General features: G+C 31.7%; 1 protein-coding gene across 1 annotated transcript in view; it reads left to right on the forward strand.

Moving 5' to 3' along the window:
• The window catches only part of LOC124357526 (putative helicase MOV-10), a 78,561-nt gene that overhangs the window by 16,444 nt on the left and 35,845 nt on the right, over positions 1 to 26,272 (forward strand). Inside the window, exons 4-12 of the mRNA XM_046809408.1 lie at positions 2,128 to 2,329; positions 5,182 to 5,381; positions 7,249 to 7,358; positions 10,675 to 10,793; positions 15,963 to 16,100; positions 17,972 to 18,185; positions 20,038 to 20,180; positions 21,775 to 21,966; positions 22,970 to 23,120. Of these exons, the coding sequence (XP_046665364.1) occupies positions 2,128 to 2,329; positions 5,182 to 5,381; positions 7,249 to 7,358; positions 10,675 to 10,793; positions 15,963 to 16,100; positions 17,972 to 18,185; positions 20,038 to 20,180; positions 21,775 to 21,966; positions 22,970 to 23,120 (1,469 nt within the window). The remainder of the gene's footprint in view (positions 1 to 2,127; positions 2,330 to 5,181; positions 5,382 to 7,248; positions 7,359 to 10,674; positions 10,794 to 15,962; positions 16,101 to 17,971; positions 18,186 to 20,037; positions 20,181 to 21,774; positions 21,967 to 22,969; positions 23,121 to 26,272) is intronic.

Below are 26,272 nucleotides of genomic sequence, written 5' to 3' on the forward strand. Positions count from 1 at the left end.
ATCGTTGATGTTCATTGAGAGTCAGTCGTCCACTATATTTTCATCATGAACAATTTTTTGGCCATCTTATCGATTCCATGTTTGGTCTGTACACTTCACAATATTTAAAGTTAAGTTCAACTGCTTTCATGCCTTTACACCAAGAAAACAAATAACGCCACATAATTCACTGTCTGCGGGATTCTTATATGACAGGTATTTGAAAGTATTCATTAACAGATGAAGGTAACAAGTGTGCAAGCACGGGCTACTAACTGCTGCTCTGCAGTGGCAGAATTAAAAAAAATTTTACTTATTTCAAATACATTCTATTTAATTGCCTTATACATTTCATTTTTTTTTTATCTTCAGCAGGTTTTTAGACTTGTTTACAAAATGTTATGTATGTCCTTCTTTAAAACCTGTAAATTTCAACCAAAGAAGAAAATAAACTGAGCATAGGCAAGCAGCAAGATCAGAGCAGTGTCACCAATGAAAGTTGGGAAATGCATGTCATCCACTATCCAACATGGCATCTCACTATTTACTTACTACACTACTGTAAAATAGTATTACAGTATACTATTATTAAAAAAAAATACACTTGATAGTCATTTGAAAAATTATATAATAATAAATTTGCTATATTTCGTACAAACAATAATTTGTTAATTTTTAAAGTAGTTTGTGCATTTTAATTTGATTTTTTACTTAATCGTAATTTATAAAATACATAGCCTATACATTTGAACACATTTTTATAACTACTGATGCACATATTAAAAGAGATAAAGTTACCGTAATATTATTGCTCATTCAACAGCTTTGTTATTGTACCAGTATTTCATTTAAGTAATTCAATACAAATATAGTTATCCAATTAGCAGTTTATTTGACAATTATAACATGTAAGAAAACATCCACGGCAGAAAACTTAATATATTAATTTAATTTGATAACAATTTAATAGAAGTACATCACATCTGAGCATGGCTTGGGCAGCTAACTCATGCATGTTGGTAGCCCACTTCAGACCTCATTTTCAGACAAATTCCACAGTTTATGACAAAATTTGAAGAATAAACATTTTTTCAGGACATCTGGCTGAAAAAAATAACACCTGACCAATTGCCAAAACTTTCTTAATCGATAAATTTATGATATTTTTTAGCAAAGGAAAGTTTTTATTGTTAATGTTTATATTATTAACATAAAATTAAGTTTTTCTAGCACTAATGAAAGTGCTGGGTATAATATGTAGTTACGGTAATTGTTAAGTAATTTCTCATAGAGTGATCATAACAGTTTTATTAATTTTTTCACGTAATAGTTATTTCTACTTTTTCTATCAGTAGTTATCTTAAAGGACTGTGACTGAATTAAAGAGAATGTACCACCAAAAACCAATTGTACCATCTTAATTTTATCTATTAAGTACTATACGAAGTTTAAGTATCCATTATTACTGATTCATATCTGGAGCATATCAAATATAGAAACAGTTTTTGCTCTCTTTGGGACCAGCTGTTCATTATTAAAATTTAAAATATGAAATGACTGTAATCAATCTGTCTATAAATTTGAGAATTTTCCCATTGCCATCATGTTTACCCATAAGATCAATGTACAAATTTTCTCTAATGCTCAACAAAATTCCATGGATTGTCATTCACCATCATCGAACTTGTATTCCTTATATAGGAATAAAGCTTCATGCAAAATTTCAAGTTTATTGGTCAGTTCGGTCTCAAGATATCATGAGGATAGACAGAAATAACATTGTTCAATAAAAATTAAGGCACTGCCACTTTTTTAATCTGAGTTATACGTTTTCAGTAGGAGGTTATCAAAAATGTATTTTTGAGCATGGACTTTTTCTACAATGAATTGATTTCAATGGCTGATCTTATTTGGAAATGATCGTGAATTTGGTACATGTGAACAGACTTTATGAAGCCATTTGGACTTCAAAAAGTGAAATCCTTTAGTATACTAATTATTTTTCTACTTGTGAATGACACAATTTGACTTAACCTAACTAGAGTACTCTTTCATTTGTAAATGACATTTCTTGTATATCCATAGCCTATCTAAAATATAATTTTCATTGTAATGTTACAATATTTCATGTTATGTCATGTCTGTTAGAGGTGAAAGCTCCCACCAAAGTAACTCTACCCCGCTGGTATGTTCATCAATCCGGAGTTCTGAGAGATCGTCTTGTCCGCTCTGAAGTCATCACTGAGGCCAGTTGTAGGCTATGTAATGTCTCTTTCTTTAACGAGGATAGCAAGCAGCAACACATTGAATCGGACATACATAAGTTGAAGCTGCTGTATCGGGAGAATCGGTGAGTTACATATATTAATCGGGCAGTAGTGGTTATGATCTTACTCTACTATTAAAAGATATTTTAATGAAATATGTGTTGTAACTGCAAAAAGTTGGTATTGCATCTGCCATTTGCTGTCAGCTAAAAGTAATTAAGTTGTGTAAATTGTATTCAAACTATAACATTTTTTATGGCAGTCTATTTACCAAATATGTCTAATTATATGATAATAATTTATTGAAAGTCTACAGTAAATAGTGTCTAAGAAGTTATTTGTCTTTTTAGGTTTAAGTCAAATTATTCTACTTTTTTCCTTAATTACTATTTTTATTTGTTTTATTCAGCTGGTTTTCAACGAAACAAATGGTTTATTTCAGCATTATAGAGGTTAGATTTACATTACTTTTAATTACACGGTCTTAAAATATTGTTCTATTTCAATAAAGATTATAATATGAGTAAATATTTTTCTAATGCATGTATAAAAAATTAAAAATAGAATGCCACAAGTGTTTTTGGTTGGGCTTTGTAGGCTTAGTCTAATTATGAAAACTTTGTTTTATTTTATAACAGTTATAAAACAACAGCATTGTAGAAAGTGTTCCTATCCTTTAATACACATGGTGTATAACAAAGACTAAGTAGCTGACTCACCAGGTCAGTGGCTTGCAGTAGACAAGCATGTGAAGTCCATAGTAATTTTATAGATAGTGAAGTCAAAGAAATGATTATGTAGACTGATGAAAACTCATATATGTTGATATGAGGTTTTAAAACAGCATTTCTAAAGTGCAGGGGAAAATGTCCCATGTAAATCAAAAGTGGTTATTTTCTGTCAGAGAGAGGCTCTGTTTACCTTAAATCGAGCATTAAGTATATAATTATATACATCAAGATATATATATATATATATATATATATATATCAATTCAATCAATTCATTGTAGAAAAAGTCCATGCTCAAAAATACCCTCCTACTGAAAACGTGTAACTCAGATTAAAAAAGTGGCAGTGCCTTAATTTTTATTGAACAATGTTATTTCTGTCTATCCTCATGATATCTTGAGACCCAACTGACCAATAAACTTGAAATATATATATATATATATATATATATATATATATATATATATAAAACTGAAGTATAATATATATATATATATATATAAAACTGAAGTATAAAAGTTATATTAATATAACTCAAGTAATACGTTACTGTATATGTATAATAATTTATAAAGTAAAACCCAAATTCAGCCATAATTGCCAAATAAATTTATTTTGTAAGAAGGGAAAGGTTTATTCATAAGTACACATTTTGCATGAAGGTTTCATTAATTACAATAGGTACTCTATATTGCTGTAGTTAACCTAGTCATAAAATGTTAACATTTTGTTCCTCAATCATGTTAGTGCATGTGGTACATAGGCTAATGAGTATAATACCAGTCTTATTTTATACTTTGTGCTTAGTTATGATCCTCTGAAATCAGTTCATTTTATACTTTCCCAAATATTCTAAGTGATATGGAAACTTCTAGCTCTTGCACCATGATTCTTGGGCTGTGTGACTTATATTTCCCTGTTCTCATTCTAAGTGATATGGAAACTTCCAGCTCTTGCACCATGATTCTTGGGCTGTGTGACTATGTTTCCTTGTTCTCATTCTAAGTGATATGGAAGCTTCTAGCGCTTGTACCATGATTCTTGGGGTTTGAGACTTATGATTCTGTTCTCATTCTAAGTGATATGGAAGCTTCCGGTTCTTGCACCATGATTCTTGAGCTGTATGACTTATGTTTCCCTGTTCTCATTCAAGTGATATGGAAGCTTCCAGCTCTTGCACCATGATTCTTGGGCTGTGTGACTTATTTATTTATTTTTCAATTTTACGTGACAGCTACAGGACATGATATAGCACAAACAAAGTACAAAACCTTCAATTATTCCCAAAACAGCCATCCTAACTAAAATTAATGTACTCTTAATATGAACTTTACATAACAAAATAAACTAAACTAAACTGCTGGCAGTTACACAAATTAATATTTAAATTTCTTTACACAACATAAATAAATGAACTCTATACAATTTAAAAAAATAACAACTTGCTTCATTGTACACATACACTTCTACAATGAACAATAAATTAAATCAAAATAAAAGGTTGCTGCATATCTTTAAAATATTTTCCAAATTATCATTAAAAATATCTATGTTTGATTGGTTTAAATTAAGAAACCGTAGAGTCTTGTACAAAGGAAAGTTATAATGGGAAACTGTTCTACATCTAGGTAAAGCAAATAAATTAAATTCTCTAAATATATGATGTGGTACATGCAAACCTATGTGACTTAACAAATACGAACTATCAACTGAATTATTAAGTAACTTACATAAAAATGTTATGTTTCCCTGTTCTCATGCTAAGTGATGTAGAAGCTCCCATCTCTTGCACCATGATTCTTGGACTGTGTGACTTTATGTTTCCTTGTTCTCATGCTAAGTGATATAGAAGCTCCCATCTCTTGCACCATGATTCTTGGACTGTGTGACTTTATGTTTCCTTGTTCTCATGCTAAGTGATATAGAAGCTTCCATCTCTTGCACCATGATTCTTGGACTGTGTGACTTTATGTTTCCTTGTTCTCATGCTAAGTGATATAGAAGCTCCCAGCTCTTGCACCATGATTCTTGGACTGTGTGACTTTATGTTTCCTTGTTCTCATGCTAAGTGATATAGAAGCTCCCAGCTCTTGCACCATGATTCTTGGGCTGTGTGACTTATGTTTCCCTGTTCTCATTCTCAGTAGAAACAACAATTCCATGCAATGTACTAAATTATTTAACTCTGATATTCTTTTTTCCAGCTCGTCGTTTAAGTCGTCTGTGGAGGGTGCTAAGATAAGCATTATAGATGCAAACGATGAGAGTGAAGTTGTGTTGCGATGCGGTGAGACAAAAACTATTACTGTCAAGGTCACATTGGATTCAAGTTATACGACAGCCAACATTTACAAGATTGTAGAGCTGAGTGAGGTCAACATCGATGTCACAGAGTTTCATAATGGTCAGTTCACAGATACCTAGAAATTATATGAACTGTATTATTATATACAAATCTTAACTGCATTTAGTTATGTAACCCACATAATTTTTAAGGTCAAATGTTTAATTTTCGACCTTATATTGGCCTGCCATCTAACCTTTTAGACCACTGCGACATTTTGTTTGACAATATTAGGAATAAATAAATAGATGAGGCAAAGTTAGGATCATTAGGTACTTTCTTACACTTAGCTTGCATCAATAAATATAAAAACAAAATTATTTGTAATTAAAACAGTTCATAAGAAATAGCTTACACCAGTAAATAAAGAAAGAATGACTTACTTATATTAGGATTATATTATTAGTAATAATTAGTTATTATATGATTATGTATAGTTATTAGGATTTTTGTTATTAACTGTACCATATTAGGAATTTAGATATTTTGCTCAATCTTCAAGATGGTTATCGTATGAGACATACCATTCAAAGCCTATGTTGTGGCAAACAAACTATTGTTTATTGAACTAGGCCTTAGATAAATTCTTTAAACTTTGCACGAGTATATTATATAATATTAGTTTCTTGGTAATAGCATTAGTGTTTAAAGTATTAATGGAGAATTCTTTACATTATTAATAAGTAATAAAGCCAAACTTGCTGCAATGATATGTCTCTTACTATGTAAGAATGGTTTGAGCCCAGCTTGATAATCTTACTGGGTCAGTTATTTAGAACTCTTGTATGTGTTACTCTTTTTACTTTATTTTTTTCGGATTGAACAAATATTTCATATGTTAATTTTAAAACTGTCCATATCTTGTAGTCATAAATGTTTGTAAATCGACATATTGTTCCCTGAATGATTAGCCGTGCTCAGGAGAAACACCAATGAAGTTATTTTTCAATAAAAATCGTACTTCCTCCCACAGACCCTATCTCAAAATGTTTAACACTTGAGCTTTGAATGCTGTATTAATTTATGGCAAACAAGCGAGTCATGCAATAGTATTGCCTAAACTTCTACGATTAAAAGATGTACTAGAAATCGGCCTTTGTATCTAGAACGTTTTAGTTTCATGGCAGGAACCCTACAGACACTCTGGCATCATACCATTCAAACACTCTTTAAAAGTTTTCTTCTTTTTTTTAAAAGAGAATTTCTTTGTTGCAAATAACTCTGACCAAGTGAACAAACAGTAAATGCTCTGTTTACACCTGCTGATGTTGTATTTTACTGTTTATCATTTCAAGTTTATTATGTTTATACCAGTTTGCATACATCTGCTGCTGTTGTATTTCGTTAGTTCTAACATCACCCAGAGAAATAAGACATTCTTTACCTTTACCTTTTTGAAGTTTTTCAGTTTAACTATTAACAGCAATTTTTTCTCAATATACTATTAAATATTACCTTCCAAATGTTATATTTATATGAAACCTTATACTTTGCTCATTGCAATTATATATAACACTTAATTCCATAACAAATTTGGTACAAGTGCGATTGATTGTAAATGAATTAAGAAATACAAAATTTGTAAAGTTTAAAATCCATAGTCTATGGTTGCATTTGTTTGCAAATTTATATCTGAGCTGTTGAGGAATTGTGGGTTATTTTAATTACGAGTAGGAGAGGGATAGTACCATGTCCAGTAATATTGGACAGAAAAGTTGTGAGGACAAACAGGGGTTAAACAATACCGAGATAACAAATGAGTCCACCTTGCCCAGTGGCCTAAAGAGTGCAACGGTTTAAAAGATTCATTAAATTCCTTGTCCAGTTATGAAAGCATTGAGTGACCAATAAAGTAGTTTTTAGAAGATGTCAGTTTGTCATTATACATCTTAAGTGTATTTTGCTCTATACTGTTCTGTCCTCACAGATATGCCAATTGAAGTGAAAGTATCAGCCATGTTTCCAGAGCCAGGAGCATATATCTTCCCCTTGGCAGCAAAGGTCACGCCAGCACAGGTCTGCTTGCTCAAAGATCTGGTGAGCCAATCTTCAATATTTGTAGTAATGCATTTTCATATTTTAAGAAACATTGAATGTTTAATATTAAAATGTTTAAGGTAGATGTGAATCCCAGTAACCGAGTATGAAAAGTACTGGTTTACAATATATTACAGATATATTTTATCAGATCAATATTTTGATTACAGCTAAGTACTTACTACTAGAAACTGTAGCAACCTAAAGTATCTGTATTCTAAAAGAACCTGTAATAGATGGTCTCAGGATAGACAAGTATTTGGTACAAGTCACTGTTATAATAGTTACAACATACCCTAAGTTAACCTAAAACCAAAAAACCTGTCTAGCTTAGGCCTAATTACTAATATGAAAACATGGTAAGAACTTTGAGAAAACTAATTATTGACGGACTAATTATCTGGCTAAATAAAGACAGATTTATGATTTTGTGCAAAAAAGAATGTATCTATACAAAAGATTTAATGAATATTTCAACAGAGTACAACGGATTGTTGAAATATCATTTCAATGGCTTTTATTGCAACCAATCAATCAATAGTTTATTGTTGTATAGAAATGGTATAGGATAGGTATACAACATCATCAATCAAATATCATAAAGTGTATAACATCATCATCAGTTAATGGACAACAACAATCCATGAGAGTCTACAATTACTAACTATAAATACGTTTTTAAAATTCATCAAAACTAAAAACGTGTTTTCTTTACTATATTAAAGAGTCAAGTTTTTTGTCATTTTATAAGACATTGTCAAAGCAGTGAATGAATATTTTATTGAATGGACCTAGGTATAATTTAAAATTACAGTTTAGTGGCACAGATAGACAAAGGTCTTTATATTGTTACTTTGCACATTATATGGAAGGTTGTTGATATACAGGACAAAAAGCATTGACCCCAAAATGGTACCTTGCGGAACTCCATCCTGTTCATACAGAGTGATAAAAAAGTTGCTGGTTAGGAACACGGTTTGACGTATATTTTCTAAATATGACTTTTAACAGGCTTACAACAGAATTACTGAAAAAGTAGTAAGGCAACTTATTCACTTGGATGCTGTGGTCCATAGTATCAAAGGCCTTGGAAATATCATAGGATCTAAAAACTACACTAGAATGGTTCTCCATACCTCCATAGGATTTAATTATTACTTGTTGAACAGCTCCAACAGTGCTCTTCTTAAGTCTAAAGCCAAGCTGACAGTTTGATAGTAAGTTATTGGTTTCCAAAAAGTGCACAAGGTGACCATGTAACAATTGCTCCAACACCTTTGACACTGTGGGCACAATAGATATAGGCCTATAATTGTCACATATCTCCATTGATCCCCTTTAGTGTTTGGATATTACCTTACTAACTACTTACTACCTTCATTAAATCAGGGAAAACACCCTGAGTGATACATAAATAAGTAAGTGAGGAATTCACAAAAATAAAAACATAAGCAATTTTTAGAATGGCAGCATTTAGCCCATAGACATCCAGGCATGCGCTTTCTCTTAGCCCAATTATGGCTTTAAAAACTGTTTCTGCAGTGAAAACATTAATATTAAAACTATCTACAAATCTATTACCATCACAGTTAACATTATTTACATAAAAGCTATGGTCTTTTATTCTACAAGGCACCTCAGTTCTAATATCATTTAATAATCCACAAAATATTTATTAAATTTATCTGCTGTCAAAGAAACGGGCGTAGGCAGAGTTTTACTGTTACTCTTCTTACAGCTATTGACAACTGACCAAGCAGCCTTGGTTTTATTCACTAAAGTATTTACAATATCACTTAATCAGTATCAGTATCTCTTTAATCTGTTAATTTAAGTTTTAATTTAACTTTGAATTTTTTCTACATATTAAGCTGATAAATTTTATTTTTAATTATTACATAGTATGTATATATTTTGGTTAATTTTTAAGCATTTATTTTAATTTAAAATTTGTTTTTAGTTACGATTCAACTGTACATATATCTGCATTTTATGTGAGGTTGAGTGGTAGAGAGGGCTAAATAGCCCTAAATCCGCCTCTTAAATAAAGGTATTTTATTTCATTTCAATATCACAATTTGCAGAAAGCTTTGCTTATTGAATTTCATCTTGATAGAGCTTTTTAACTGACTTAAAATAAAACTATTTTAAATGTTGCCATCAAGATCTATACCATTCCTTAACAGAAAATATAGCCCGTCTAAATCCCTTTTAATGGAAACAAGACCCTCATGATACCAATTACTACTTTTGTTTTTTCTCCCAGTTGTGCTACAACCAAACTTAGTCCTAAACGGCAAGGAACTATTTACAGCCCACAGAAAAGTATCAAAGAACAATTGAAACTTATGATTTACCATTACTATATACTTCAAGCCAATTCATTTTCTCTAAGTAATACAAAAATAAATTTTTGTTTTCACTGTTTAATATTCTATAATGGCTGACAGGCTTGAATGGTTGGTTATATTGTATTTCAGTATTGATACGTGCCTTAAAAACTATTTCATTGTGATCAGATATACCAATATGTACAACAGTGGCTGTTTATCTGTACGGATGCAATAAGGTTATAATGTATTCTTACCAGCTTCTGTAATTTAGTGTTTTAAACCTAATATGGTTTAGTATTCCTGTAAAATATGTGGTTGTATAAGGCCCATATTAATGTTTAAACTTCACTTTGATAAATTAAATTATGAAAACTGTTGAAGGTATGAAGCACCTTTTTCCCCACTTGATATTTCATTTGAAATTCACTTAGTATGTTTAGAAAGAGAACATTGTTTTCTGTTTGGACTGTAGGACAAAGTTCCAATTTATAACAAAACATTTTTTAACACATAACAAACATTAACACATTTTTTCAAACAACTTATTTCTGTAAGGAACTTATTTTCGAATTAATAGGACTCATTCTCTCACGCACAGGTGCTTTGCACCTATGTAAGGAAATATTTCCACAAGTATTAGAGTAGTCTATATATTATAAGTATTTAATTTTTTAATTTTTTTTTACAATTTTATGTTTTGGTTTTAATTACTAAGGTAGTTTTATATTATAAATGTAAAATTGTGCTCCTACAATTTCTAATGTTTTGTATCATAATGGAAATAAAGATGTTTTTTTTATTTTTTTATATATCTAAAATTTTTGTTGTTGTAGCAAAAATTGACATAGCCCAAAACTAACGAGATTAACTAAAGAGATTTGCCATCTTTTATTGGTTAAAATGTTTTCACTGTTAAAATATATTATAAAAATGAAATTGTTATGAGTTTTATATAAAATATTGTGTTATTTTTATGCCCTCAGGTGTTCTGGGTCGAATCGGAGTTAATGGACCAACTGGCACCAGTCAGCAAGTACGTTAAAAAGAAAAACATTATAAAGGAGATGGAGGGGGCCATCCTGACAGCAGAAGAATTGAAAAGGTCTGTTGACTTTTTAGAGTATAAAAATAGATTTGAATTTAACACGTTCGCTACCGATATGTTTAAATAAAAAACATATATATAGACCAGCTGTCCCATATATGCGCCGTACGGTTTTTTTACTCCTGGACCAGCGTCCCACATATGAGCCGCTCGGGCCCGCTGATACAGACCGACGGCGCATATTTGGGACAGTGTTCTATTGTTACTAATAATATCCTGACAAATCACTGGTCTATTTTAACGGTTTAATATTTTTCGTATCGGTCCTCTGGGGGTGTCTGGCGCAAATATGGGACGTTGGTCTCTGGATAAGTCAAAGTCAATGACCTGTATTTACGGTATATATTTCACTGGTCTCAACAGTATTAGTTTGTGAAATGCTCGTCCCGGCGCGCGCGCCACTGCAGCAGAGCACGTGGTTTCACTAAGTTTGAGGTTATGTTCAGTGAATGAGGTTACGTTTCTGTGAGTAAGTTTACGTACTGTATAAGCTTCTATCTGATTTTTTATGAACATGGAGCCAAATAGAAAACGAAGGCGTGTGTGTACCAACAGTGAGATTGACCATGAGTTAATTGATAGTGACAGTGACACTGAAATAAGTTCTTTATTTTCATCAGATGGTAACAGTGAGTACATTCCAACCTCTAACAGTAGTGATGATTCTAGTAGTGAAGTAGACCGCAATGAAGTTGTTACTGAAGTAGAGGCACATGAATATGTGCAGAATCAAAATAATTTTACCGATGATGTTAATGTACAGTTCGTTGCCAATGAAGTCCACAATGATCATATCAGTATTAATGGTTGTTGGACTGACACGAACAAAGTCCCACTAAATTCATGATTTTGTGGGTGAAGAAAAAGTGAATATACAAACAACTGATCCAGTTGAAGTGTTTGGCAATATTTTTGACACACCGCCCTGTTAGAAAAAAATTGTCACATGGACAAACACCAGAGCTTGGAATCATGCGAGGGACAAACCTCTTTCCAAACATGCTCATCTAAACTTTTGGGAAAATGTTTCTGTTGAAGAATTGAAAAAATTTTTAGGTTTGTGTATGTTGATGGGTAATGTAAACCTTCCATCTATAAAACACTATTGGTCCAAGGACGGCTTATATGAGCATCCTATCTTTGGCCGGACCATGTCCCGCAATCGTTTTGAATGTATTTTTAAGATGTTTGTGTTTTTATGATCCAAACATAGACTCCACAGACAATAGGATGCATAAAATTGAGAATGTCCTCAATGATATCTTAGCAAAAACTCTGTTAGGGTTTTACAGCCCTGGGAAGTCACTTTCTCTAGATGAGGCTATGGTCCTCTTCAGAGGCCGACTGTCGTTTTCGGCAGTATATAAAAAACAAATCACACAAGTACGGTATAAAACTGTACGAACTGACAACATCTGATGGATTCATTTTAAATATCATCATCTACTTAGGAAAGGGGACACTTATTGACAAAGAAAAAGGGCCACGCCTTTGAAGTTGTGAGAAAGTTAATGCAGAACTACCTCGGCAAAGGCCACATAATCTTTCTCGACAATTTCTACAACAGCGTGGACCTGGCCGAGTACCTCATGACCAACCAGACTAACATGTGTGGTACTCTACAGTCAAATAGAGTTGGGAATCCGCAAGTTGTGGTGCAAACAAAACTGAAAAAGGGGGAGTGTGGTGAGCCGTCAAAGAGGTGACGTTACCCGTCATGAAATGGCGAGATAAAAGAAATGTTTTGACTATTTCAACTTCAAATGGCCCCGAGATGGAGGAAACAAGAACAAAAAGGGGAGAAGTGATCCAAAAGCCCAGCATGGTTGTTCGCTACAACAAGGGTATGAGTGGGATTGATCGCAGTGATCAAATGATCTCTTATTATTCCACTCCTAGAAAGTCTCTCTTCGGTGGTACATAAAAATATTTTTTCCACCTGCTAGATGTATCACTGTGGAACAGCACATTTATTTTTTCCAAATTGACAACGAAGACAACCTATCTGAATTTCAGAGACATTATTATAAAACAATACATTCATGTAGAACCCATTCCACGGAAACCCTCGCCCCATCCGCTCTTCACAGACGACTCATGCTCCTGTCAAGCTGGAAAAAGCGACTGAGGTGCCATGTCTGCCGAGAAGCACACAATACAAGGAAGCAAACCTTTTATGCCTGCTCTATTTGCAAGGACTCTAAAGACAAACCATTTGGCCTTTGCATGCCCAACTTGTTTCAATCTATGGCATGAGAAGTAGGCCCAAACATCCAATTTATCTCAAGTACACTTTTGTTTTGTTTGAATTTATTTGTAATCTTTGTAATGTAAAAGTTTGATTTATATGTCTTATAAAATATGTAAAATAAACTTGTTCATGGAATAGGTGTGTTTTTTTGTTAAAAATTATCCTTGAATCTAAAGTATTTCAACAAATAAATAGTGGCTCATATTTGGGACACTCGGTCTATGATACCATTTTGATGCTATAGACCGACCGGCTCATATATGCGCCGTAATAAAATAATGCTAAAAACCGCAAAAACAGAAATATACATCAAATATATATATAATTAGGGTTATTACAAAGTATAATAACCTATTTAAACAAAATCTTACCATCGGTCTGTGATGAAGGGCACACCAATATTAACTTGGTCTGTGTGTAAAGATCGTATTTCTGACGTCGGTCTCTCGTAATAACCCGGCCGGCGCATATATGCGCCGCTCGGTAGCGAACGTGTTAATAGTTTATGCTAGAATGTGCTTGCCTAATTAGACTACAGATAATTATCATGGCACATTCTGCTGCTTTGGAGTAATTTAATTCAGTTATTATTATAGTGTTTTACTGAAAATATGTACTATATATCACGTACATAATATATTTATGCTAACCAGTACCTAATATATTGCAAGAAGTAATCCAGAAATACCAGGCTACTTTTATGGGATTTGGAATTCAACGAAATGGTAATATTTTAGGAATTACAAATCAAATCCTTTACCTGCCTTTTGTATTGTATATTATAAAGTGGGCTACCAGAATATATATAATTTACTTGCAATAACATATTAGTATGAATTTTTAATACTTAGAATAAGTATTTGAAATTTTAGAAAATAATAGTTTCAAACCATTCTTGAACAGTGATAAAAAATATTGAGACATAAAGCCATACATATTCTAACAGTTAATATGTCTATATACAACAACAAGAAGTACAACATCCTAAATACCGTATTTTTCAACAATGGATGGATAAAATTGAACTTATAAGAACTAAACCAAATGTTTTCCAGATAGGCCTACTCTAGTTCTGTACACTGATTCATTGTTCTTCACATAAATCAAACGAAACACAGAAATAAGCAACACAGAGTAAATAACGCTATTTAAAATGTAAACACATCTTAGCAACTGCCTGAGTACTTTGGTATTATCTAGAGGCCATTATTTTTGGACCAGTTTTCCTTATCGGGAACCAAAATAAACTGCAATATATGTTACTAGTTCTTTCCTTGTTTCATAATTAATAGAAAAATATGCGATGAGTCATACTTCCTGTTGCCAAATCGCCTCCAAATAGGGCTAGTTGAGCGACCCTTCAAGAAGGTCTAGACGCAGGAATCTCTGATCACCTTCGAATCATTAATTGTTGTTCTTTTAGTTTTTGTTTTCACTGATTGTCGTGCACTTGATTAATTTATAATGTCATCATTAATAATTATTTTCGCCTCTGGGATATACCTCGAACTGAAGAGGAAAGTTTTTTTTATTAGCGGCGACTGGTGGCGATGCATTCAACTTAATTCTCGTCGTCATCGCTTCCTTTTGGGAGGCAGAATACGATAACCTTCATTGTAATGACTTGTAAATTTCTGTTCTTTTTAATATTGTTATTTATTTGGGTCCGCGATAAGGAAAACTCGTCCAAAAATAGTAGCCATGGGATAAAGTACCACTGTCTGTTTGTTTACTCCCGAGAAGCAGCGACTAGCAGGCAGTCTGACCATTGAGGAAGCGGACTGATGACATTTCATGTAAACAGATATCGAATAAATAATCAAAAATATATATATATATATATATATATATATATATATATCCATCAAATCTGTTAGTTTGCTTTTAAATTGATTAAATGTTTATATTTTTGAGGTAACTTATTTATTGTATAGTTTTTTTGCTGTATATATTGGAGTTTTTCCTACAAGCCGCAGTCAATGTATGGGATATTGAAAATTAGCTTTAAATCTTGTATTGTAATTATGATCAAAGTTATCACGTGATAAGCTTTCAAAGTTTGATTGTACTGTTAGTAGGGTTTTCAGAATGTATAAATTTGGAAGTGATAAGATTTTTAATTCTTTACACAGAGGTTTGCAAGAAGTTCTAAATGATGAAAAAGTCATTAACCTTATAATTTTTTTCTGGATCTTAAAAACTTTATCAAAGTCAGAAAATTATCCCCAAAATTCAATACTATATTGAATTATTAAAAAAAGAAAGTGTAGTAAATCATTATTCTAGTTTCCAAATTAATTGAGTTTCTCAATACTAACATTTGATAACATGTCAAGTTCAATCTCCTAATAATATTTTCAATACATTTTTTCCAAGAAAAGTTTATGTCCTTACTATAACCCTCCCTTAATTGTGCCCTTCAAAAATTTAGTAGTTGAGTTTTCTCTTGATTTAATTTCAATTTAGTGTATTGGCAAACTAGTATGCCAATACATAAAAAACTTTATTTAATTTATTTTCCATTTGAAAATGAGAGTTGGCTTTAATATAAATAGGTAACGTATAGCTAGAGTTAATATTGTCTATATGTATACATTATTTACTCTATGGCCAACTGTATTACTCTGTTATTACTACTCAAGTTCTACTATGTTCTTATTCAACTTATTTTATTGTATGTTACGGTTGTTATGTTGGTAAACGTCATGTGTTTAGTAGACCTTTCATTTAATTAAGTGATGTATGGAGTCTATGTTTTTTTATTATTGAAGCCCACTGTATGTTTTAACTTAGTCTAAGCATACAATTACTTACATGGCTGTCCAATAGTCAATTGTCGGTGACAGTCATGTTCCATATTGCAGGTGCAAATAAACATTAACAAAATATTGTAATCAAAATAAAATTGCTTGCAGGGGTAGCAGCGGCCTAGACAACGTAGAACCACTGAAGCCTCACAATGTGCTTAATGTGTACAATAAATTACTACTCAAGAAACTGGAAACTTTTGAAAACATGTCATCGCATGAAGAGATTATATTGAAAAACATCTTGTGAGTATTGTAGTTTTTTTATTGTAACTTGTACATACTATTAATATAAAAATCTGTTGATATTGAATTGAAAATTTCAAAATATCAAATACTATCTCTTCTGGGTTGTGCCAAAATTAATTCTAGGGTTTTGAAGAGTTACAAAAACCCGTTAAATATAACTTAACTATTTGAACATCAATCTGAAGCTAATATTACCAAGTTTTGTTCGCCATGTAAATTGAACAAAATGTTGACATTGATATGATGTGCCAAGCTGATACGCACTTGCGTGCTCCCATGTTGATTGTGTTGACAGTGCAATAAAAGACACGTGTTCTATTCTTTTTTGGTATTTTGTATTTTGTTGTTGTTAAGTTTACCGAAAGTGATGTTGCGCACTAGGAATTGATTTAAATTCAACGTACTAATGAACACACTGTAGCATCTATTGCACTGTCAGCAGGAGGTATTTATTCTTAAAGTAATAGTCTCTGAGCCGAAAGTCAATTTGCATTGTATTAGCACAAATCCCAGTTTTGCATTCATATCATAACTAGTTCAAATCATGTGTTTTTAGCGAGACACACCCACAATCAGCCATCATACATTAAATAAAACTATATACCATCAGCCAATAAGGTAAAAAGACAAAGTCACCATTTTCAACAAAATAGTTGTATTCTTATAGATAGCTTACACTCATTTACCTTTTATTTACTTGTCTGTTGGTTGATTTAAATGTGTCAAGTTAAAAATATATGGTCTGAGAAAAAGTAATTTGATATTTGTAACTCTTTCGATATTCTCTCACTTCGACCCCCAACAAAATTGCTAATGGCTGATGATCATTTCTATGTTCATCAGGGCAGATTTATCTGTTGGTTTAATTTATTTTTAAGGTTGTGGACAATGTAGATATGGGCCTTCGACTTATATTTAAATACTTACAGGTCTGTACCTAATTTCGTTCATGTAGGGTCTGTTGATTATTTACAAAGCCACTGCAGCCACTCCAGTAAATGCAGATCTCAGTGTCCGTGACAATTGTTAGTGTACAAGCATTTTTGGATCTTCATCGTCAAGATGGTGATGATTTGTTTTCTCATATTCTATACACTGGTGGTGAGATGCATATCATTTCCCAGTGTAGAATCAAAATAATCATTGCAGTGTTATTCAACCCAAACTGAAAAAGTCACAGCAATATGTGTTTTAAAAAAATGATGGTTACCTTTTTTTTGTAGAAAAGGGCATTATTTTAGTTGATTTCATGAGCTTTGGGCTGACAATTAGAGCTTATGTGTACCGAGTAATGCTTACCAGATTGAGATGTACAATCCAAAATCAAATTGTTATCTGACGTAGTTCTCCTTCAAGACAACACACGTTTCACACTGCTACCTTTACCAAAAGAGAATTTAAGATTTTTAAAGGGAATTTGTTGACCACTTTCTATACAATAATAACATTGCACCTAGAGACTACTTTAACTTCTATATTTTTAAAAGTGGCTTCCTGGACAAAAATGTATAAAAAGGAGTTCAGTCTGCTGTTGTTGGCTTGCTCAATTCCCATGAACAGGGTTTAAAGGTGTTGGTGAAGCATTACAAAATATGTTAAGTACTGAACAGTGGTAGTGTTACAAGTAAGGTGAAAATGTTGTAAACTAACACTATCAATAAAAACATTTTTAATGACTAGACAGCTTGTACTTAAGAAATTCACCTTGATTTTTCAGGTTGACTTAAAATTCTTCATTTATCTTGCTTTTTAGTCCCACTTGTTCAAAATCCTGGTATTCCTTTTGTAATATTTTGAACACACAAGAAAATGAGATATGTCATGTATAAATATAAACAGTTGAAATATGATGTCTGTGACATTTGCAGGGGGCTGTTGTGCGGGCAGATGTCGTACCGGGAAGCCGTGAGTCATATTGGCCAGACTAAAACTCCCTACATTGGCACTCTGAATGCTCCTTCCTACTCTGAGAGATTTGCACTACTTCTGGACCTGGAGGAATTGCAACTACAACACCAAATCAAAAATTATGATATGTGCAATCAAACTTTGAAACCTTCTGCAACCAATTTCTTCCTAAAAGTCAGTTGAAATCTGTTAATTAACTTTCTTGGTCTTATCGTTTTGTACGTTTTAAATTTTACTCTAATGTTGAATATTTTGTGTGTATTTGCATTTGAAGAAATCGAGTTATGAAAGGGTTAAGTATTTATAGCTTGCAGTTGTGGTGTCTGGATCATATCGCCATTATATGTGTTGTACCGTATTATATATATACAGGGTGTTTGAAAAGTATGGGTACGGCTTAATATTTAAAAAACCATAGGAGATAACATCTATAAACTTTGCACAGTGTCATATGGCTATGTAAACTATTTTTCCTTGCTATTACCATGACATGCCAACCATGGGGGGACGGCCCACAGAGGAAAACATGGAAATCTTAAATTGAAGCGTGGGTCGAGTGATACCGATGTTTTTTTAGTTTTATTTATTGTGTTATAAATTTATGACATAATTTGCTAATTAAAAAAAGTCAGTGAAAACACATTGGTTAGTAGAGTGAAACGCCGCCAACCGCATCAGAATACGACGATCCAGTCAGAAATGGCAGCGCATAATGTACTTCACAATGTGTACCTAAAACAACCCGCCATTTCTGATTGGATAAACCTTTTGAGATGCGGTTTGCGGCATTCAACTCTACTAAGTGAGCTCTTTCAAATGAGGTATCACTCGACCCACGCTTCAATTTAAGATTTCCATGTTTTCCTCTGTGGGCCGTCCCCCCATGGTTGGCATATCATGGTAATAGCAAGGAAAAATAGTTTACATAGCCATATGACACTGTGCAAAGTTTATAGATGTTATCTCCTATGGTTTTTTAAATATTAAGCCGTACCCATACTTTTAAAACACCCTGTATATACAAATATACTGTATTATGTATAACAGTAGAATAATAATATTTTCTGTCCAGTCAATTATAAAGAAGCCTTGAATGTATTTTAAAATATTGTTGTGAAGTGTACCTTTTTAATGCCAGTCAGCAGTTTGGAAATGATAGATATTAAATTTGTTGTGAGAGTACTGTGTCAAAATAAACGGATACTTTGATTTTAGACTATTAGTCTACATTTAAGCGAGTTTCTTTTCTAATCTCCTAGGAATACAATCTTGTGATAGAGGAATATAGACCTTTGACAGGGCAAGTTAATCCTTAGCCAATAGAAATTTTGTATTTCACTCGTAAGGATAGTCTAAGTAGGCAGAAAAAGCAAAATTCACCATTAATGAAACAATCTTAATTTACCATCTTTCAAATTTTAGAAAAGCGATGTTTGGTGGTTTACAAGACTAATTGCCATATTTGGTTTTTGTAAAACTAAATTTGAATTTATGTTAATCATACCGACTACTAAGCAATATCAACTCTATTTAATCATTACAGGATTTCCAATGAATTTTACATAGTTTTGTATTAAAACACAGTACAAAATAATTTAGGACTCTACGAACAATTTCTGCTGCTGAACAGCTTCAGGCCATCATTTCACAAGCAATGTTCAATATTCCCACCACCAGTTTGATTGTACATATTAAAAACTATGTCAGTAGTGTTACCTCATCATTTCCAAATAACTATATAGTTTTTCTCAAGTGTTACCGTGAGGGAAATTGAAATAGGACGGTTTTGTATAATATAAGACTGCGCTTTCTTAAAAATCCTTATTTAGTTTTTGTTGTCTGATAATTTTTATTGTTGGCATATTATTGCCAGAGCTAACTGAGTAATTTTCATATCTTTACATTTTATAATTCAGTTTTATAGTTAATTTGCCTATTAAAACAATACAAGTAAAAGTTGTAAACATCAATATTAAGTTTAATACAACAAATAAGAATGAAAAATTGAGTTTGATATGTTGTGAAGGTGCCAGATCTATCAGAAGGGCGGCCGTCTGTCTCCAGGAGTAACAAGATACATGTGAGACTGCAGCAAGACACAACAGTTACATATGAAGGAATCATTCATGAGGTTAAGGAGGATGGCTTAGTCCTTGGCTTCCACAAAAAGTGAGTGTTATCATTTTATATTATACAACTCCTGGACGGTTCTTGTTAAAGCCTTTAATCAATTGCATAAAATATACAATACCCTAGCCAAGCAACTGGTGTCTTATGTTTAGAGTTATTATATGGTTTTACAAACTTCTGAGGCTGATACCACTCATCATTTCAAACAAAAAATGCCCTATAAACATATATAATCATTTAGCCACCATTTTTAATTTGACAAAAAAATATCTCTGGAAACCTGTGCCTGTGCATGGATAATTTTAATTTTCCAGGAGTTAGCGTGACCCTCATCCAGTGTCATACGCGCTTTAGCTTTAAGGATTCTAATTAAGTCTTGATTCCCAGCTTTAACTAATTAAGAAGTTTAAGATGATTTTTAATGTCTTGGGCATTGGTGTTCTTTTAGTAGAATTTAAAAATCTTGGAAATGCTAACCAATTTAATTTAAACAAATATTGTTATTGAACATTTTAATTTTATAAAATAAGTATATTTTATTACGGTACTTTTATAGTTACATTTAAAATTTGATATGCAATGTAAGCTCAATACAGTGGTTTTTTATACTATTATATATTACAAGAATTCCTTTCAAACAAATTAGTACTTCTGAACTCAATCTCTGTATTAGCATTAACAATTGACATAGAATTCCAAAAGATAAACTCTAAGGTTATGATTTGACCCTTTAACACAAAAATATCCAATGTTATACTAAAACTAAGATAACAAAAATACTAGACAGGTTCTGACCAGAGTCATTCAGATTCTTATCTCAGGACCAAACTTATCTTGTCATAAACAAGATAAAATATAGAGAGGAAGTTAGCCTAATTATGTGATGCCTTTGATTACTTATTATTAATGATAATAATAAAATGAGTAACTTTAGTGATACAATTTAAATATTTCTAAAGTGGAAAACAATATTATTGTACAATATTGAAATTACCTCAATGTGCTCATAAACAAACCTGTTGCTTTAGTAATGGATTTTCCCTTAAAGCGCAAATCATTGAATCAGAAGATTTCCTTAAAATAAAAAATATTTTAAGTTCATTAAGAAAATAGTGATGGCATTATCCTGTTTTTCAGTTGAACCAAATTTCCTGGCACTATGAATTTAATTTGAATTAAATTATTTGAATTTAAATTATTTAAAACTCCTTATTTTGTAGCAGTAGTTAGTCTTGTAGTAAAATCACAATATTGCTCAGGTCCAGACAATTACATTTGAGAGTATGAAAATGGGTCTCCAGTGCTTAGTTTCCTGTCTGGCAATTCCATCAGTTGACAGACCGTAACAACATCGTAGTTAACCCTTTGGACACCAACACCCGATTGATCGGACCATTGAAGTTTAGTCAAAAACACCAATGTCCAATCAGATGGACGATATATATCTGTGCATTATTGTTTATAATTTATTTTTATGGTAATCAGTATGACCAGAGTTATGTCAAATAACCAATTTGAACAAAAGAAGTAATAGTTTTATTCATCAATGTTTATAAAGTTGATTGAATTAAAGAATTAAATTTTAATGAAATTTAATTTTTAATCATTAATATAAATAATGAAATAATTTCAGGTTTAAAGAGGAATACACAAAATTGACAGATAGTGGTTTGAAACCTAAAGTGGATGTCAGATTCACAGTGAATCGATTTCCAATCTTGAATATGCATCGGGCACTATCACTTGTGAGCAAACACCAAGCTTTCTCAATTCTGTTCCCCGAACAAAGTGAGCCTGATCCTGCACCCAATACATCCACTCTCAGGTAAGTGGAAATGAGGTGTTAAAATCATTAAGAAAGTGCAAAACGCTTAGATATGGCTCTAAAATTAACAGTACAAAAATTTGAACAGTGATTTTAATTTTTTTATTCACAATATAAAAAATTAAAACTTGATACTTAATTTACTACATAGAAATTTTGTTCAATTGTTGATATATAATTATTACTAAAATGTGTCAACAGCTATTTAACCCTTTAAGTGCAGAGTTTTCAAAGATGCTGTCACCTTGTATTGCGGGGTTTATTTAATGCACACAGAGTTGGACAACGTTGTGTAGTGAAGCAGCTGTTTGGCACGTGATAACACAGGAGTTGAACGCAAAGTGGGATCACCTGTGTAAACATGTGACAGTTAAGGGGGGCGGGAGTGACATTGCAAAAAAGCAATATTTCTCAGTATTATTACTAAACTAGTTGTAGTTATTAATAACAACACATTTCCAATAATATTATTATTTCTAGTTGTATAGTAATTTTATCTATTAGAAGCAATAATTATACTCGTAAAGGTACGATACAAATTTGTTATTCTTATTACACATTCAAGTTATTTTTGTGGCCAAGAAAGCAGCACCTTACATGCAGTCATCATCCCAGTTAGGGTATATGATTCCAGTCTTCTTTCTTCTCAATTTATTCAAAACTTATACTGTAGTCATATCTAATTTTTTATTCTGGCTGAAATATTTCCAAAATTTTGTGTATTTGCATATTTACACCATGTGGTATTTTGATATTTTTTAAGAAAAATAATGTAAATATTTATTTGTGGAGTCGCCTGATGATGAAACTTTTGGTTTCAAAAAGCCTCGCACTAAAAAATAAAGTTTTGTTTTATTTACATTTAATACAATTTATATGATACTAAGTATACTAATACACATTTATCACGAAAAGGATGACAAATCATTTCTGAGCTAAGGATCAAAATTGCTTGAGTTGAATGCTTGACTCTCTTGTAAATTAAAGAATGTTTGTTTTACAGCCCTTGGGTTAATCCGTTAATAGAACAAAATCCTGAACAAAAACTTGCCATCAAACAAATAGTCAACAAGACATCAGGCGACGCTCCATACCTGCTGTTTGGACCTCCTGGCACAGGAAAGACTGTGACTATTGTGGAGGCCATTGCTCAGGTACTGTAATAACTTAATGTTACGTAAGCTCTCAATTATATTAGCTCAATAAGAATGTTTCCCAACCCTTTTAGGATCAACTAACAATATATCAGTATTATGGATTTTAGGTTGTAAAAAGATAATAATTCACTTTTATTTAGACAAATTCGGCTTCAATCCTTTCAATAGTTTATATATCATTAATTGTCTTTGAATTCATTGATGATTCAATCTGTGACATTGTAAGAAAGAAGTAATTGCTCTATTGACACTGCTTTCTTTCATAACATCTGGTAACATTGGATTCTTTTTGCAATTAACAGCCGATAGCCATGTTATTTTAAATTTCTTTACACCATAGTTGAGTTTATTCAGTAGTCCTTTTTTGCAAATGACACCCCTAAATGGAATGTTACATTATGTGTAAGTTTGTAATAAGTTTAGTGTATTTATATTGAATTATGATACTTCAAAGTTATATCAAAAATTTGAATTGAACAAAGATAAAAAAGTTAGACAAAGCCTGTCTAAGTGCACAGAAGCATTAAGTGATTTAATGTTACTGAAAAAGTGGTTTGATCAGAATGTCCTTTCCTTAAATATAACTAAAACAAAATTTATGCCAATCTCTTTGAATCCTCAGTCGGATTATGTCTTAGAAAATCTGATCATACATAATTGTGGAAATCATAGTAACAGTACCTGTAATTGCGAAGCAATCGAAAAAATAAACTCGTATAAATATCTTGGCGTTATTATAGATATCCGTTTGAAATGGTCAGATCATATTGAATATCTCAAATAAAAGACCCGAAAGTATATCTTTGCCTTTAAGAACCTTAGGGATATTCTTGCTGTTCAAGAAATAAAAATGGTATATTATGCATACGTGCAATCTCTTTTTGCATTTGAGATAATTTCTTGGGGGGCAGCTTATAAATCAAATCTTGATCCTCTGTTTACGGTTCAGAAATCAATTTTGAAAGTGGCTTTTAAAAAATGTCATAGATTTTCAACATCCATTTTATTTCTAGAAACTAAAATTTTTACAATAAGACAACTTTTTATAAAATTTCTTTTAGTACACATGTATAAAATTTTAGATGATTTATTTGAAAGAACTCAACACACCCATAACACACGTTATTCTAGATCAACAGGAATTCTACCACTGCAATTAACTAAATCTTATTCAAACACCAACTCATACTATCTAGCTCACGTGCTTTTTATTAATATAAGTAAACAGTTTCCTAATTTTAGTTTTTTCAATGAAATTTCTACAATTATCTTTAAAAGGAAAGTTAACCAGTGGATATTATCATTGTCTATTGAGGAGGCCGAGGCAGTGTTGTCTACGAACTACGGGCGGACAGTTTGACATGTGAACAGCCACCACTCCTATCCCATCATTATTCATTATCACTACCCCATTATAATCTGCGGTGACCCTGCTTATTTACTCTTGTTGCTAATATGTAAATGTTTTTAAAATTAATAATATTCAATTCTTTAAAACAGGTACATACTAAAATTACACGGTTTTTTCCTTTTAATATATTCATTCCAGATTCACGTGTGTATGTGGTATATAATAGTGTATTATTTTGTATTATATTTTATATTCTTTTTTTTAATGTATATCCAGTCCGTTATTTCTTCAGGCGTGAGCACTCGAGTCTGCGCACAGGCATCATAGCCCATGCAGGCTCATTTCCCGAGGACAATGTTTTATACATGATGTTATTTTTATGATGATTATTTCTTATGATATTTATTCTTTGTTCTCATTTCAAACTCCGTTCGGTAATGTAATAAAAATTTTTTAGAAGTTATATGTACAGTTTGGATTGTAATATTGTACATATATTTGGGAAATAAAATCAATTCATTCATTCATTCATTCTGTATTAACATTTTTCTTATTAAATCACAATTTCAGATTGTTACTATTTTTTTCTCATCTTTCAGTCAAATTTAGATAAAAATCATTCAAATAACTTGTTATCTCCTACTAACAACCCATAAATAAATATAATATCTATGTAATCTAACTCCAGTTATTTTTAATATTTTCTAAATTTGTGTAAACAAAAATAATAATATTTTATAAGAAAAGAATATTGTCTGTAGGTCAGTTTAAGATGTTTTTTACACTAACCACAGTATGTTTCTATTTTTCTTTAGCTTTTGCTAATAAAAATGTATGAAAAATAATTTCAATGTCTCTGTTAGTTATAATAACTAAATTTAGAAACCACAACAATCATTACTCAAAACATAATTTTTTTAGGCCTTTTTAGAGTAAGGCTATCTTTTTAAGATTTCACAAATTTATATATGTGAAGTCTGATGAAGACAGTTTTACTACTGAAATGCCTCCCAAAATAAAAAGTTTTTTAACCCTTTTAGGACCGCGCGTTTTCAGATTTTCTATGCCTAAAAGACCGCCTTGTATTTTTAAAAAGTGTAAGGGTTTTGGGAAAAAATTGTATATTCTAAAGTAGTGGAGATATTTCAATAATTTTTTCAACAATTTTTTCTGCATGAAGTGACTAACAATAAGAAAATAGGTTTTACTTTGTGCAAATCAAAAAAGGTTTGTTAACACCTATAAATAAAAAAAGTTGTTGAAAAAAAATTTTTTTTTTTTTGTTTACAGGAATTTTGTGTAATCTAAAAAAATTAGAACAGTCCACACATATAGATACATGTATTTACAAGTTATTGCTTAGGAGATTGCAACTTATTTCAATACTTTTCTTCAATAAATGGCTGAGATACGAGGAAAAATAATAATAATGGTAAAAATTAGAAAATAGATAGAAGCAGAAAAAGATAACTTAACGACAGAGAACAGGCCAATTAAGCAGTGATGAAACAATATTTTGTCTCTAACTCAGTTATTTCATGGTCTTATTAAGTTTGAAAGTTCATGAGAACTATTCTAAAACTTACTCATACTAAAAAACTAAAAATAAATCATCAACAAACTCGTCACTTTCACTACTCACGACAAAGTCAGAAGAGTCTGTCAAATTTTCTGGTCTTTCACTTAGATCGGCATCAGTACGTAATAAATCTTCAATACTATCCTCGTTCAAATGTCTTTTAGTCATTTTGAAGCACGATAATCGTCTAAACACAATGAACAAAACGTAAACAAACTC

The sequence above is a fragment of the Homalodisca vitripennis genome, chromosome 3, assembly GCF_021130785.1.
Source record: "Homalodisca vitripennis isolate AUS2020 chromosome 3, UT_GWSS_2.1, whole genome shotgun sequence".
NCBI classification, from domain to species: Eukaryota; Metazoa; Arthropoda; class Insecta; order Hemiptera; family Cicadellidae; genus Homalodisca; species Homalodisca vitripennis.